Below are 17,043 nucleotides of genomic sequence, written 5' to 3' on the forward strand. Positions count from 1 at the left end.
AAAGTGGAATTTGACAGCAGAATCGAGACACTACCGTTGCTGATCTATGAAGGAGAAGGACCCACGCTCGTGGGTAGACAATGGATCTTCTCCAAGTTGGACATCTTGAGGACTAGTCTGGACACACGCACTCTGAAGGTGGATCATATCGAAACAGAGAACGAAGCGTTGAAGAACATATTGCGTAAGCATCAAGAGCTATTCACTCCAGGATTAGGGCGGTTGAAGGGAGTCAAGGTGCATCTTCATGTCAAACGAAATGCCAAACCAAAGTTTTGCAAGGCTCGGCCAGTACCATATGCGATGAGAGAGAAACTGGACGAAGAACTCACACGTTTAGAAAGGGAAGGCATCATTGAGAGCGTACCACACTCCGAGTATGCATCGCCTATAGTACCGTTTGTGAAGCCAACTAAAAGTCTCAGGGTCTGCGGGGACTATAAAACGACGCCAATCCAGGTCATCGACGTAGAACAATACCCCTTACCGCGAGCCGAAGACATATTTGCTAATGACAGGATGTAAATACTTCTCCAAATTGAACCTAAGAGAAGCATACACACAATTGGAACTTGATGACGAATCAAAAAAATCGTGGTCATCAACACGCACAAAGGATTGTACCAACCTAACCGCTTACCATATGGAGTGGCATCAGCCTCCGCACTCTTCCAGAGACACATCGAATCGGTTGTACAAGGACTAAAAGGAACAGCAGTCTTTCAGGATGACATTCCAATAGGCGGAAGAACGGTGGAAGAACACTTGGAAAGACTAGAGGCAGTCCTAGACGCGCTGGAAACGGCTGGATTGAAGTTGCGCAAGGAAAAATGTCAATTCCTCCAGAAAACGGTCGAGATCCTCGGACATCGTATAGACGAAGAAGGTTTACACCCATTGGACGACAAAACCAAAGCAATATCAGACGCGCCGGAACCTATAAATGTTGAGCAACTGCGGTCATTCCTTGGATTGCTAGGGTACTACCGAAGATTTATCCCGAACGTATCAACGAGGTTAGCCCCCTTGCACCAACTACAGGAGAAAGGAAGAAATTGTGAATGGAACGAACAGCAAAAACAAGCATTCAAAGACGCCAAAACAGCACTGCATACCTCAAATGTACTGGTCCACTACGACCAGGACAAGCCGGTCGTCCTAGCATGTGACGCATCACCGTATGGCATTGGCGCGGTAATATCCCATTTGGACGAAAAAGGCCACCCAGCTAGCACAATATGGTCCATTGGCTATCCTTTGGATATGGTTTCTGGATATAGGTCTTATCCTGAGGATGTCCCATATCCAGTACTTGACGTATCCTGGATATTCAAGGGACATCCAAATGTCTTCAAATCTATGTCCTTGGTTTGTCTTTTGGCTGACCATTATGACATCCTAGGGATATGTGGGGGTCATGTAAAGGATATCCATACAATATAATATTACTATCCGTTGGATGCTGTTTCTAGTATAACGGGATATTCACTGGATTTAAAAACAGATATTCTTTGGCTATCCTTGGGAAAAATGTATATTTTATTTCATCTTAAGGTTAATACAGAGGTTACACTTAAGTTTCTTACATACTTAAGTTAAAGCTACACTAGGAAAAACATTAAATTCGCAAAAATTATTTTTAACATTTTTCATCACATATTATTAAAAATTGGCATGAATTTGAATTGCAATTTATTTTTTATAAATTTAAGTACTATATTTATTTTAAAGAATTTGAATTGCTATATATTTTTGAATTTCACATTTAAACTACTAAAAACTAAATTTATCTTCCAAATATGGATCAAATATTGCTTTTGTTTTGCAATTATGCTTATTATAATATTTTCAATTATATTTGTCAAAATATAGTTTGTTGAGAACACCCTCTTAATTTTTAAGACTAAACTATTTCAACATGGGTAGAAATTCAATTTTGAATTAGTTATTTTATCTCTTAGTAAGTTTTCATTATTTTCAAACTAGGTAAATTATAATATAATATTATAATATTTTCAATTTCCAATCCTCCTTTAAATTTAATGCCTAAAATATTTGACGAAAATAATTCTAGTTTGTTGAGAACAAATTGAGACATACTAATTAAATCATGCACCTAATTTTTAAGACAAAATTATTTCAACATCGGTACAAATTAAATATTAAGTAATAGTAAGTTTTCAAACTAAGCCAATTGTCTATCTTCATAATTATGGACAACAATTATATATATTAAATTCCTTACGTTAGCTAATGAAATATGAAATATGAAAATAAGCACGCATATGCTCGTTTAATTCTTGGTGATTTGCAGTGCGCTGTATTTCTTAGATTATTTTCATCCGAATTCATGAATTAATTTCTGTTTAAAAAGAGAAATTAGAATTAAAATTTGCTCAAATTAATTCGCTAACTCGTATCGTACCTTGATAGTTTGTTCTTCGGTAAATTTCTGTAAAAATCTTGATACAACGTATGTTCCACATGAATTTGCTCCTGATACCATTTTTCTCATGACTGCAAGAGATGAATTTACTTCATTAGAAATAAGTTTCAACCATGAGTGAATATCTCCTAGTTACTCGATCAGGCCGATAAGAATATATCCAGCGATTTCTTACGCGCCGCAAGCTTCGGAAGCCTACACGAACCTGAGCTGTGAGACGCGTTGCGGCGGCCTCTTGTTCAGCTTTCCGGAAGAAATCGCGCTGGATATACATATAGAGTAATGGCAGCCCTCTGCCTTCGACTGTATTAAGCTCTATGGGAAAATAACATGGGGTGCTATTAGTCTATTATTCTTATCGGCCTGAGTAATATATAGGGAGATATGATTCACTCATGATTCCATAGAAACATTTTAAAAACGAAGATTAATAAATACTTTATTTGATTTTATCCATATCTTATTTACTGAAGTGTTCCAATTGTGCTGCTATTTAAAATATGATAATTTAAACAACAATTTGCAGTCCAAGAATTAATTAATAAAGCCCAAACTTACAGTATTATCAGTCATCCTTACACGTACGATGTTAAATAACAAACCAATATTGAGATATTGTCCTATTAGACAAGTTAACGAGCGTGAAAATATTCTGGATATTGAATTATATATCTAAATATATGAATTTGAGGTAGAATAGCGGCAAAACTAGTTTAATATCACATTTTCCTATATCCACGATCGTAATGGCGGCTTGGTCCAACGGAATTTTCTTTTTCAAAATATTATGCGCCAGATGGAGCCTCGGTTTTCTTATTTCATACTTAGTATGGGGTGTCTTCGAAAGATGGCGCAAGCCCGTGATAATCAATAAGGAAACTTTTTTTAATGAAATCATGGAGGAGTACAGGGAGGGCAGACTTAGCCATTGGACTCTTGTGTTAAGTAATTTTTGAAACAACTTACGTACTGCTGCCAGCTGGTTCATTTACGGAAAACTAGTAGTTTGGAAGGAAGGAGGAAGTGGGGGAGCGGGGGAATTCAAAATGGCGGGCGATGCAGGCGATTATAAGGGTCGCTAGTGTAAGCAGGGCTACCAGTCACTTTCCTAAAAACATACTGAGTCGGCCCTCCCGGTAATCCTCCTTGATGAAACATTGCCTTTAGGACCAAAGAAACTATTTATTTGTTTATTGGAATCATTAGTCTACGTGGTGCGTGGTCCTAGGCGCGAGGGGGAGGGGGGTTGTGTTATACCTTCAATGCTGCTTTCCCCTCCCCCCGTTCCACTTAACAAGTTGAGCAAGGAAATTGGCTCTATAATAACGCCTACTTTTTCAGGGTTTTTTTTCTCTTGTTCAGACGAGCCTTCTAATAATTACGATCATAAAGTTGTTTTTATCATTTTCAAATATCCTAAAGATTACCCGGAAATTCCATACTTTACCAAGGCAAAAAACCCAAATGAAACGAATTAATTTTAATAATTTATGGTTTAATGCAGAATAAGAACAGTGTTTAAAAGTCGACATTCCATTGAAATACATATGTTCAAACTAAAACAGAGAAGCAGATATTATTTAAACAATATTGAAGTCATTAGTTAGTGAAATAATTATCTTAAACTAAAAGTTGAGAGATCTATAAAGTTCTTTCTATTTTTTTTTTTTTTAATTTTTAGTTCTCAAGTTTTTCTTCTCGCAGTTAAATCTTCAGTTCTTACATTCAATTAGTTAAAGTTCAAATTATTTAGATTTTTTTCTTGTTAGTTCAAATTATTTAGTTTAATTATTAAAGATTTCAGTTCTTCAGTTCTATTAATTTTTTTCTACAAAATTCAAAAGAGTTTTATGACTATCGTTAATTACTTAAAACAATATGCAGATACATTCGAGAAAATTCCTTTGTTAGATCTAAATTTTTTAACATTAAAAATAGTTACTTCATATTGAAAACATTCTTTGCAATATTATTCAAATTTTTTGTTAGTTTTTAAAATTTTATCGTGTTAAAAAGGTATACTTTAAAATTTTTGACGCAATGAAAAGTATTGAAATTTTTGAAAGAGAGAATGAAAACTCGTTTTGCTTGAGTATGTGCAATACAAAATTCAATGCCTCTGAAAGATTTAAAAAATTGAAAAAAGCTCATAATTAAAACCATCAATTAAATATAAATCTATTTTAAAATTTACAATCACATATTTGGAGGTATTTCTTCAACGTTTCACTATCCATGTGCGTCCATAAAGAACATCAGTTAAAAAAATCATTTCATTTTGCTTTTATCCTCCATTTAATGAGCAAAAGTTTGTTTTCTTAGCGATTGATACTTGATTCTTGAGATTTGATGCGGTCGGAAGCGTGCCTTAGCCTTGACTTAATCTCATTTTCTATCTCACAAGCATTAGTATCAAAAGTTTTAGTTGAAATAACAGTATCTGAGAAATAAAATTAAGATTTATGAATTAAGGATTGAGGTGAAAAAAAATTTTTGAATGATGCTGAAAACAGTTTCTCACAACTTACCCATAATAACACTAGTGATACGAAGATCGCTGAGCTTTCGTTTTCCTTTCTTACCATTCCAGTTGTAAAGAACTGCGAGTTTGTCAGAGAATGCTTGAGAAAAAACACGCTTCACACTCTCTTTGACATTTCTTCCTCCTATCTGTTGAAGTCCTCGTTGCTGAAATGAAAGGGTGTGTTTGAATGCTATAAATATTCCAATTGTTGTTTCATACCAATTTCTGCTTCTTTTCATCTTCCTTTAAATTTTCTTCAAGCTGCAATAATTGATCCAAGTCTGATAGTGGTAGGCCAAATTCACTAATATCGCTTTCTTTGGCAGGTTCAGAATCAATTACTGGATTTGATGATGATCCTCGTTTGACTAAAACTTCTATCATGCCCAATAAATCTTTCTGATTATATTTTATAATTTCCAAACTTCTAGTAACGTCTTTTACCCAGCCTACGTGTAGAAAAATAAACCAAAAACTAACAGTCTATAAAAAGATTATGTGATATTCAAACTCACTCTCTTTCACCATAACCATCCGGTTCTTTCTGATCAGACTTTCACCTTCATCGTGATGAGAAGCTGTTTAAAAAGTTAATGCTAGATGACTGGCACTAAAAAACTTGATTCGTCACTACTTACTAGGTGTTCTAGTCGCAATAAAACTTGATGACGATGATTTAGACACAGAGTTGCCTTTGTTTCTCGGCGTCTGGAAACCTTATTTATTTTTATATTACAAACTTAAATTCATAATTATTAACCGTTCTAATCATAGACATACCTTCATCAGCATTAGAACTAGCTTCGGGTTGAGGTGATTTGGAATTACCCATTTCTTCGAGGATATCATCATGAGAATCTATACAAAGAGCCAGGGACAAAATAAATTTACAAGTACTAGTTCTAAGGTCAATGCTATAATGATTAACTATATTAATAAGTGGGAGTTTTGATATTATCTTATTTGAGAAAACTTTAATCTTAGACCTTTAATTCCGCAATCTAACACACGGATAACAATTATCGAGGGAAAATGAGCTACTTTCATAAAATACGTTGTCCATTCTATTTGTAGTGCACTTAAATAAACATTTGAAATAATTATATCACCTTTATCTGCAACAAGTTGACTGTTGCTAGGTTTGCCTAAAATGGTTTTAAAAGAGTTACATTGTTAGTTTGTTGCAGTGCAATTAAATGAATATTTGAAACAATTCTATCACCTTTATCTGGAACAAGTTGACTGTTGCTAGGCTTGCCTAAAATGGTTTTAAAATATTTACTGTGTTGAAGTTAATGACATAATATAAATTTAATACTTTTAAGAATTTCCCCTGCATTTTGTGTTTCATGCGTCTCATCCTTATTGCTTTCATTGCTGGATGCTAAGAATAAATTTCAATATTAAATACATGAATATTTATTATAAATAAACCTAGATTTATTTAAGATGGACTGCTCGTGCTTCGACTCTCAGAAAAAGATATTCAGATTAAAACGAGAATTTACAACAATATTTTTCATGTAATTATAAACTATGTGAAGGAATGGAGGCTACGAAACATTGGACACATATAACCCTCTTTCTTTTTAAGAATTTCCGTTGTGAGAAAATTTAGGTCAAGTTAATTCATTCTTCTTAAAATTTCAGATTTCTGAATTTCTCTACTAGTTTGGTTATATACAAAAAACTGTTTCCCATTGAAAGAAGGAATATATTTAACGTAAACTCTACTGTCCACTATAACAGCGTTCAATGCTTTTACGGCCCTTTCGTTTTGAGTTGCTTCTCGCTATTTTAATTGGTTTGATTCGCAAGATTCATAGGCGTTATACAGTCCATTCAAGCTATTACATGGATTTCAATCGCACTAGCTTTAAACCACATTGGTGGAGGGTGTAGCTTGGGCATGCGTTTAGCTAAAGCCCTAAGTAACGAATACAAAATATTTTAACATTACCCTCTGAGTCAGAAAATAACCCATGAGTTGGTTGGTCCATTGGATTTCCAGTTTTTTCTTGCCGAGTCTTTGATACTTCAATTTTATAAACCCATTATAATAAAGTTTTTCAAAGTAGCATTCAATTCCAAAATTACTTACGAGATCTACTTTTAACACCATTTCTCGCATCCCTGGATATGCTTCTGATTTCAGATGCCTTCCCTTTCTTAGAACTTTTTGAAATTCCTGTAATAAAAAGATGTGGTAGTGCATAAATTTAAGATATACTGTACTCTCCTATCATCATAGATTCGGCATGCAATGACTATATATCTCAATTATACATTATTTCAAAGAAACCTGTACCTGAAGAAGCATCCGACAGATTTCGCTTTAATGATAATTTTGGTGGTGACGCAAGCGGTGAATGGATTTCAGGATCATCATCTGTCTCGTCTGAAGAACTTGAATGGTAGCCTCCATTGACTTGGGATTTATTTATTAAAAAATCTGTTTTTCGTTTATTTCTACGCCCACGTCCCAGCTCTTTTTCACTGCTCGACTCATTTATTTCTCTTCTCAATTTTTTCACAGCAACGTCATAGGTTTCTGCAAATAGAGAATTTCAAGCGGATTCTTAATACTTCATATTTGTTAAAAAATCAAATATTTCAAATAAACTAGCGATATACATTTTCCTTCATGTAAATATTTCTTAAAACTCACCACATGTGAACAAAACTTCAACTGGAAATTTTTTCCATTCTTTTTGAGATTGAACCATCCTTTTAACAAGCCTGGTACAATTCTTCTCCTTCCCTGGATAGGAACAAAGCGTTTTTTCAGGGCCATGGCAATCTACCCATTCTTTCGGAACAACGGCAAGCTCGAATGAGCTATCAAATTCCACTAAATAATATCCCTCTGTGGTCATTCTTCTGAAAATAAATAAATTTATATACGTTTAACAAGTTGCATATATGTTAATATAATTGAATCATTTGATTTATGAGAGTATATGCTCCAACTTTAAAGCTAATGTAACGTACTTCTCACTAGTCATGATTTTATCCACGTGACCATACAAGTGCTTATTCATAAAATTAAAAGTATCGATTTTCAAATTTTGGCATGCCTTATCATAAATCATTATTAAATTGCATCTCCAAAAAATACGTACATTTGAAGAGACTGAAAATGGTACAGAAAACAGCAATCTGCAAGTGCACCAAGATAACTGGAAACAGTCTGAATGAATAAAATTGCAAATACAATAAAACTCAAATTCATTGAACATCCTAACCATGCATAGACTACATTTAATTGCAAAAATATCTTGAAACGCGCATTTGTGGCAGTAAATGATAAAATTTTTTATATTGCTATAAATTCTAGTGTATCTTATTGCATGATTTCCTATAGTCCATGCGGTTTTGTCTTAAATAGTTCATAATTAATATTTTTTTATTGAGTGTAATATCTTAATAAGTAAAAACGAGTCGCTTCCAATAGGATACTTCTGAACCTTGCCAACAATATCTGTTATGTTGAAGGATTTTAAAGTTGTTGCTAGATTACTCGCTTTAACAACACCAGTCAAATCTGAGTTGCAAGGCCGTGTATAGTAGTTCTCTATCTTTTGAAATTGTCTTCCAATAACAATGCCAACTTTTGTGGTCAAAGTTGCTATATTTTCAATAACGATGTAAGAATTGTTAGCTAAATAACAGCAATGATCTCTTGATTTGAGTCCAATCACAAATCCATCTAGCGTACATTTCTTATACTGTTTATCAATGCTATTGTTTGGGGTAAGAAGAGGGCCATTGTTATGCAAAATTTGATATTTCATTTTCTTTAGTGTTATCCCTCCATTTTTCTTTCTGATGTTAGTATCTTCACTAATTCGGTTAATTATCTGTTTCAAAGGACGCCCAGAGTTACTTAGTTTCAATTTCAATGATTGCAAATAGTTTTCAAATTCGAAAGCGCTGAAAGAGTCTAACGGTCCAAACACTGCAGAGTCTTTGGCTAGATGAATTAGTCCATGGACATTGTATGAGACAAGATGCTCACCATACAGCACACTGTAGGTTTTGGTAAAGTATGCTAGAAGCTCTTCAGCATATTGGTTTAATTCTAAATGTTGCTGATCACAACAAAGTATACGAATAGCCACGTGTAAACTAAGGAAATGTGTATAATAATTTTTGGGTAGAAATTTCTTCAACACTAGAGGTCCTGAATAAAGCAGAAATTGCCTGAATTCTGTTGCTTTAAAGCGTTTTATATCAACAAGCGAGCGAGGTTTGCGAACAAACTCGGAAGAAGTTACTTCTTGTAATGATGTTAAAATCGTCGACATTTCTTCAACATGAACGGGTGGTAGTTTAAATTTCGCAGTTTTTCCATCAATCCAGGAAACCAGAAGTTTTTTCATAACGCCTAGGCACACTAGGTGCATATAATCTAGCGGAAAGCCGCTTACCATGAGCAAGTTTGGAATCTCTTCTATAATGCTGAACCCTATGTGATGGCTTCTCTGTTCTTTACCACGAAAAGATTCGTTTGTTCGTAAAGGAGCATTTAATTCAGGGAAACAGGTTCTTCCAATGAGATACTTTCCTCTAGTAGTGCACTTGTTACAACCATAAAATCCTGTGTGACCCTTGGTTTGACAAATAAATGAGCGAGCTGGTGTGTCACAGATAAATGCAGAAATTTTTACAGGTATTCGTGGACCACTATTATACAATTCAATCCCTTCATCAATTAATATTTTAGATTCTTCCACTAAAAATTTTAAAAAGGAATTGCAGTCCTTCGGCTTTTCGCAACCATGGTAGATACCGATAACAAATGGACAACTGCCTTTAATAGATTTAAGCTTGCCCAAAATTGGCCAAAATTGACTAAGTGTACTATTTGCTATAGGAATCCCGTCAACATTTATAGAGACATCTGCAATATCTATTCTTATCTCGGGATAGCCACTGCATATGTTTATTATCCCATTTCGAAGACCAAAATGAAAATATTCCCCGGGGCTCACGGGCTCTACAGAAGTAAACCTTGGCGTGCTAAGCAGTGATCTGGAATCACTGGGCAAATCATGGTCATGGAACTCTTCCTTAAGCACTACTAGAAGCTTGTTCAATGTATTTTTCGTGACACGGCAATCTACAGCCCAATAAGCTAATTTCTGGCGAAAGCTAAGCTCATCATTCTTAACCTCCGCTAATTGTTTATTTCCTTCTCCTATATCATCTTCAGGAACCGTTCCTTCTCGCGTTTCGTCAGTTTCCAAGTGAAAAGAGCAAATTTCATTAGATTCGTTTTGAGTATCGTTCAGGACAGATTCTTTCGCCTGGTCTGTATTTGTTACGATTACATTGTAATCTCGCAGAGTATGACACTGACTTTCTCCAGCTATTAAAACACTAGACTCTGAACTCGTAGATGTTTCATCATCAATTAGTGCATCAGCTCTGTGAAGTCTTTGGTGAAAATTGGAGTATATAATTCTAGACCTTTGACGACTTGATAAAATGAACGACGTTTTGTAGTTTTTTTTGGGCATTTTCTACAAAACAAAACCATCAACAGAATTTGAGTAATCAGTTCTTCAAATTAAATTTAAAACGCAACCAGAAAGGGACGACTTGCACTAGCTAAAGCTAGAGATACGTACTTCCCCTATTTACTTTTGCTATGAGGAAACTCCTGCTTAAAACAGCACTCTTTCATCGGAATTTTGTCATATTTTTTTACGTGTTATTCGAATCTAATTTTTACATATATTATATTATCAAGTAAGAGCTTTCTTTTGAAACTAATTTCATAAATTTCCATTCATTAGTTTCGCTACAATTGTTATCGAAACATTCGAAGCGGGTAAACTCGAAATTCGGCTTTCTACACATAGTAATGACCAAGGCTTAGGACGTTCCAAGCCGCGAAAGCCGAATTTCGAATTTATCCGCTTCGAAGGTATCGATAACGATTGTAGCGAAACTAATGGTTGGAAAACTATCAAATTAGTTTCAAAAGAAAGCTCTTACTTGATATTACAATATATGTACAATTTTGATTCGAAAAACATCTAATAAAATATAGCAAAATTCCGATAAAAGAGTACCGTTTTAAGCAGGAGTTTCCTCATAGTGACGGTGTTACCGGAGGCGAGCGCCCCTACCCGCAAATTGCCGCACTAGCTACTTTCGTATTAGCATAGACCGGCCGTCGGCCGACCAAATCGTCCCTTATAGCGTTTTCCTTTGGGTCCTCGCGGAGAGCTCCCAAGGAGCAATAAAAATGGTAGTAGTAGTTTCCAGCTTCGTTAAAGACTGTTTTTGAAGAATAGGATCTCCTAGTTTTATTCTTCCATGGGAGCGCTCCGCGAGGACCCAAAGGAAAACGCTATTACAGGCGACGGAGGAGATGATTCAAGTTGGCCTTGGCTATAATAAAGCCGGTGCGCGCGACAATTTTCTCATTAGTTTCTAGCAAGTTGCAACTTTTGAACACCTGGAGTCGCTCGTAGCTGGACTGCAACTTTCAGGCTCTGAGCTGGCGACGATTTAAGGGACCATTCATTAATATGCTATGGCGAGATGGTTTTAAGGGTCATGACTCATGTAATATATAATCTTAGATTATATTGGCGAAAAAATTATTTTTTTTAACTAGGCCTATTTGGGATTATTTGACAATATAGAGAGTGGGGACAATGGTTATATTATAATAAAAAATTACTAGATTTAAAAATTTACGCGTAAACGAGTAATTTGATTAATTGGTTTTATTTCTATATCTTGATAGCCAAGAATTTCCTGCTGGCTGTTTGCCAATAGAACCTAAACACCGTGCGAGACAAAAAACCACTTTCCATTACTGGACAGTGTAGATAGAGTAGTAGCACTCCATGTTAAATACCCATAGATCGTAATACAGTGAGTCAAAGGCAGGGAGGTGCCATCACTCTATTATATGGAAAAACCCCTCCCTTCTTCCCAGGTTGGCTTTAGATCGGCCTCAATTGCAGGATGAGCGATTTATAAGGTGGAAACACGTAGTCCGGTGCCAAAAACATAATTTTTGTTTAAAGTATTCACTTTCGGTTGATAATAGTGTACTTAAAAAGGTGTTTCATAGATAAAAAATTGGTTGCATTCTCAATCTGTAGAACTCGGCATTATCGAATAAATTATCCGCTTTATTTTATCTTTATCCGAAATCTAGAATTATCCACAGAAGTACCATGTTAAATCGCATTATAACCGCCAGTTTTGTTTGAAATAATCGGTTAATCACTAATTTTCGGATAACGGTTAGATAATGCCGAGCTCTATCAATCAAAGTTAGTTAAATCTTGTAAAAGTCGTTTTAGACGCCCCCTTATAATTGAATTTCAGGCCATGCGCCAACCCTGCACCAACAATCTTCACTTCTATTAGAGGGGGCTTTCATAAAGGTGTTTTCGGGTCTCTATAGAGGGAGTGGGCAGTCCTGTTTGGAAAAATTTCCCAAAAAAATTCCATAATATATCTGAGAGACTGAAATGATGAACGAAGTACAAAGCAATAGAGTGCTGTCAGTTGTGACGTCAGATCCAAGGTTAAACATCACGAGTCTGCCTTTAGCAATGAGCGGCCATGACAGTTACCGTTTTTTCTTTATGGGAAAACAGCATGGGTGACGTCACACCGGCGCTCCTGACAGCACTCTATAATACTACGCATAAATTTTGACCTTCAGGCTTTAAATTTCTTCACTAGTTCACAACTCCGAGCTTAACAAAACCGCGTTAGTTCCCAAGCTGAGCTCTGCATTATTAACCACTACGATGGGGCTATTAGTTCCATAGGGGATTTGTCACATTAATTATTAAACCAAAACACAATAAAATCTGAGAGGTGGGTGGTATTCTTGGAAATAGCCTTAATTATTTTATATGCTCTTTCGAATAAAACCGAAAAATTATAAAATAAAACTATCTGGAAGTGTCTTACCTTCTTATTAATCTGATAATGGAGTGGAACTGTAATAATTCCTGAAGTAGAATTTCGCTCACCAAAAATACAGCTCCGTCAGTTCACGCACTAAAACACAGACGCGCATTACAAATCTGCCGTAACGTTTTAATTATGCACTTGGAATTTTCAGCGAGGATTTTCAATTTAAACTTTTTACGTGAAATAAACCTCGCGGACTTCAAGGAGGACTCGAGGCGCCGGTGTGATCCGCGAGCACTTCACTGTCTTCACAATAGAAATATTGTTGCAAAAATAACCTCTCTCTATCACTGGTAAAAAGTGAGTGACTGAGAGAACCTACACCCCCCCCTATGGTGGGAGAGAAGGGGAGTGGATTTTCGGATTTTCCAGTTTTCTCGTCAATTTCAATAGGTGAAAACTCTTAGCATGCACTAGCTACACCAGTGGAGCAATAAAATCTAGAGTCGAAGATTTCTTTACAGTTAAAGCTTTGTGTTTGGTAAATCCATCTCCAAGTTTTATCGCTCCATGCTTGGGCAATAGGTCATGCCACCTTATCCTATCCTGGATCCTATTGTAAGTAAAATGCTTACTATCATTCTGTGGGATCTATAGGAGGGGTCGGACACTACCCAAAAATCCCGTACACTTTCATCGAAATTCCAAAATCTCTAAATATGTTCTATGGGAAATTAACATTGAAATCTTAAAATCCCTCGTAAAAACCGCTTTAAAATCCCAAAATCTCTCTAAAATTTGAAAATCCCGTACACAGAAACACCATATGTCCGACCCCTCAGATCTAATGATAGTGGCCGCGACGACATGACTAAAGGTTATGGTAGAAAAAGGATAAACTCAGGTGGTTTTGAACTTCTAAAAAACTTGTTTAGACCGAGCAGAAAATTTGGTTCTCGGATACCATTTTTTGAAAACGAACAATTCTAAAAAAATACTGGCAAACTATAAATTCTCATTAAAATGTTACTGAAGATATTAAAAAGGTTAAAGGAAGAAGATATAATTGGAGGTCTAGTTCGACGAAACTTTTTTAAGTTACACAGCTTATTGCATTTAAGGTGCTTCGTCTACAACTATTTTACAGCAACTACTGCATAACCTGTACTTTCTTTCACATGGCGTAATAAAAGTGGTCAGTTATAAAGTAGAGCAAATTCCGTCGTTTGGCCTACACCAAAACAGAAATAACTAGCATCCAGGGTGTACAAGATTGTACCTTTGACTGTACTAAAGTGATTACGCGTAATCTTTCAAAACCCTGCCCTTGACAGTGCTAAAATGATTACGCGTAATCCGTAATCGGTGTACAGGGGGTTGTCTGCTAAGCTAATTTTCTCATTCTATTTTTGATACAGTTGGTTTACCGTGAAGAACGTCTACAACCATTTGCTTTCGTCAAAGCAATTGCTTTGTGACTTCCTAACTAATTAAACCTTTAAACGGGGTCTACAATAAAACCATTTATACACGGCGCCTATAAAAAATAATATTTGAGGGGCAATTCATTCCCATATATGCCGTAGGTCAAGTCATAGTATAAATGTTTTGTTTGGGGTGTGGGTAAGGGCCTACCAGCCCTGTAGAATATAATCGAAGAGACTAATTCTCATAAATAATAGTTATGCTACTCCAATCTATCCGGGTATTTTAAATAAGTTGAAATCAGAATGTGTTTCCCTAAATGGTCTTTGTACCCGCCCTATAAATTATACCAGCATTTTGTTATATTTAAAGAAAATTTTTTAACAGAAAGCCTAAGTTTCCAATAAAACCTTTTTTAACGACTTTGAGATTTATTTTGGGCCCGACGTACGTTGGCCAGAATTAAGATCAAGGTTTAGATAAATCAAACCCGTAAAGGAATTCGGCCTTATTAAAATATTTATTTGAATTCACTCTCAATAGTCTAGTGCCAAAATATTAATTTAAAAAAAATCATGCACATTATAGGCTTAAAGTTTGAAACTTGGTACATGCGTACTTAAAAATGTGTTTAGCCGATTAAAGATTGGAGGCATTCTTAATCTGCCACGAGATTTAAGTTAAGCACGATTAAAGTTAGTTAAAACCTGAAAAAAGACGTTTTGTACGCCCCCTTATAATACCCTTAGAATTCCAGGTCGTGCGCCAGCCTCTCTATCTTCTCTCTTCACTTCTATTACAGGGGATTTTCATAAAGGGGTTTTCGAGTTTCTAGGCCTATAAGTTTCCCAAATGGAAAACGTTTATTCACACTTTAATGTCTAGGCTTGTACCATTTTTTCGGTAAATTTCGCTAACTTTCAGTTGGTGATACACACGTTTCATTCCTACCATCCGATTTTGAAAATAGTATGCGAAATTTTAATTCATAATACTATAGAGTAGTGGCACTCCATGTTAACTACCCATAGAGCTTAATACAGTCAAAGGCAAGTAGGTGCCATTACTCTATATTTCGAATATACAGAGAATTGGAATTTTTCATTGGCGTTTGCATTGTCTTTTCTCCGAGAAGACTCCCACCCCTCCATATCCATTCCGTGGCATTTTTCACTGGCTATTTCTTATAATCTTTAAAGGTGCGGCTAAATTTTTCGATAATGAGTAGTGGTTAAAGGGATTGTGAAACGATGGGCTTTTAGTTTGACCAGGGCGGTTTTTGTAGTAGTAGGCAGGAGGGTAGGAACGCCCTTCTTCTTAAAGGAGTCAAGGAACTACTGGATAAATAATGGAAAATTTTAAAAGATAGTGGAGGGGCTAATCACTAAACCATTGGCAATGGGAATTGCATTGAATGTTAAAGTAACTCTTCAGATATATTTAAGTGATTTTGGGGTTGAAGACATTTCCAACTCTCTCTCTTTCCACTTTAACTTCAGTGCAGTATTGTCAGGTCACGTTCCATAAATGGGGGTAGGAAAACGGTAACAGTCGTCAAAGACTAATTATATTTATCTTAAGTGGACAAGCAATTTTTCATTATTTTGAAGTTTTTGAAGATGTATAGATTGGCAACACTGTAAGTTGCACCGTGTTTTCTTTATCGGCTTCATGCTAGTTCCCTCGCGCCCATTCAGAAATTATTTATTTCGGGGAAAAAGGGGTATTTATTTATTTATTTGGACTAGAAATGTACAAGCAAGTCTTAGGCTTTTGAGGTACGGACGGAATGGTTTTAACATGAGAATAGTAAACAAATATTAAGAATTAAATGAACTAAGTGCTTATAGGTAATTAATTAATGATTTTAACATGATAATAGTAAACAAAGATTAAGAATTATATGATCCAAGCGCTTATAGGTAATTAATTAATTTAGGAATTTATGATTTGGACATGAGAGTAGTAAACAAATTTAAGATTTAAACTAACAAAATGCTTGTAGGAATGACTAGTGGATTATAGTACAATTGGAAATGTTTGGAAAGTGCAGCGCGGAACTATGACCTTATAGTGATAGAGATTATTGATTCCGGGAGTGCATTCCAATCAGAGATGACCGAGCTACCAAGGTAGAAGGGGTTCAAGCCCCTTAAACCTGTTTTTGAAACTTTTCCACTCCGTGTGAAATACTAAGAATCAACTGTTTCCCTTCTATTGTAAACCTTCTCTTTCCTTGAATGGGACCCCCTAGCTATGGGGCAAACCAGAAAAGGAAAAAGAAAAAAACAAATAAACTTTTCCAAGATAACGATTGCTATGCACGCCTTAATAGACCAATTCGAATATTACATGCAGAGAAACAAACTTCCAGGGGCAAGCCGCCATTCTGAATAATTTCTCTCCCGCCCTAATTTTCAATTTTTCTCCAGAGAAAGTGGGGGTAGGCAATCTTTGGTATTTATGGAACGGAGTAAGGATTCTATATAGAGTGCTTTCAGACGGCTATTTAATTGTGTCGTCATGCACCCACGCTATTTTCCCATAAAGTAATAAAAGGTAACTGTCATGGCCGCCTATTGCCAAAGGCAAACTCGTGAAGTCTATCTATCCCAGGCTCTGACCGTCTGACGTCACAACTAAAAGCTAGCTGGAGTGCTGTCAGAAGCGCCAGTGTGACGTCACCCATGCTGTTTTCCCATAGAGAAAAAATGGTAACTGTCATGGCCGCCCATTGCTAAAGGCAGACTCG

General features: G+C 35.8%; 1 protein-coding gene across 11 annotated transcripts; it reads right to left on the bottom strand.

The window, feature by feature from the left end:
• Positions 1-3,920: 3,920 nt before the first annotated feature.
• On the bottom strand, positions 3,921-13,236 carry LOC149644590 (uncharacterized). 11 transcript variants are annotated; one of them, XR_016372005.1, is made up of 17 exons: positions 12,924-13,236; positions 9,401-10,495; positions 8,093-8,160; positions 7,639-7,850; positions 7,279-7,521; positions 7,072-7,158; positions 6,931-7,005; positions 6,289-6,354; positions 6,193-6,228; positions 6,080-6,115; positions 5,751-5,828; positions 5,609-5,686; positions 5,486-5,548; positions 5,190-5,419; positions 4,975-5,134; positions 4,641-4,886; positions 3,921-4,565 (listed from the first exon to the last, which is right to left on the bottom strand). XR_016372005.1 is itself a non-coding variant. In XM_089850436.1 (15 exons), exons 1-15 carry the CDS (start codon positions 10,490-10,492, stop codon positions 4,765-4,767), a joined length of 2,646 nt encoding a protein of 881 aa, XP_089706562.1. In that variant the 5' UTR covers positions 10,493-12,911; the 3' UTR covers positions 3,921-4,764. The 11 variants fall into 11 exon arrangements, 3 of the variants coding, with proteins under 3 accessions (XP_089706562.1, XP_089706564.1, XP_089706563.1); XR_016372011.1 differs by lacking the exon at positions 9,401-10,495 and adding an exon at positions 7,962-8,002 and having other exon boundaries at positions 12,924-13,235; XR_016372006.1 differs by lacking the exon at positions 12,924-13,236 and adding an exon at positions 10,604-12,911.
• Positions 13,237-17,043: the final 3,807 nt, after the last annotated feature.

The sequence above is a fragment of the Phalangium opilio genome, unplaced genomic scaffold, assembly GCF_054372755.1.
Source record: "Phalangium opilio isolate 3A_F unplaced genomic scaffold, DU_Popi_V2 ptg000090l_1, whole genome shotgun sequence".
NCBI classification, from domain to species: Eukaryota; Metazoa; Arthropoda; class Arachnida; order Opiliones; family Phalangiidae; genus Phalangium; species Phalangium opilio.

Excerpts from the sequence above, each read along its gene's own strand:
- LOC149644590 (XM_089850436.1), bottom strand. The coding sequence starts at position 10,492 with ATGCCCAAAAAAAACTACAAAACGTCGTTCATTTTATCAAGTCGTCAA. Across the intron at positions 7,851-8,092 it reads CATTTTCAGTCTCTTCAAAT|AAGAATGACCACAGAGGGAT; the intron begins GTACGTATTTTT and ends ATTTATTTTCAG. Across the intron at positions 5,549-5,608 it reads TATTGCGACTAGAACACCTA|CTTCTCATCACGATGAAGGT; the intron begins GTAAGTAGTGAC and ends CTTTTTAAACAG.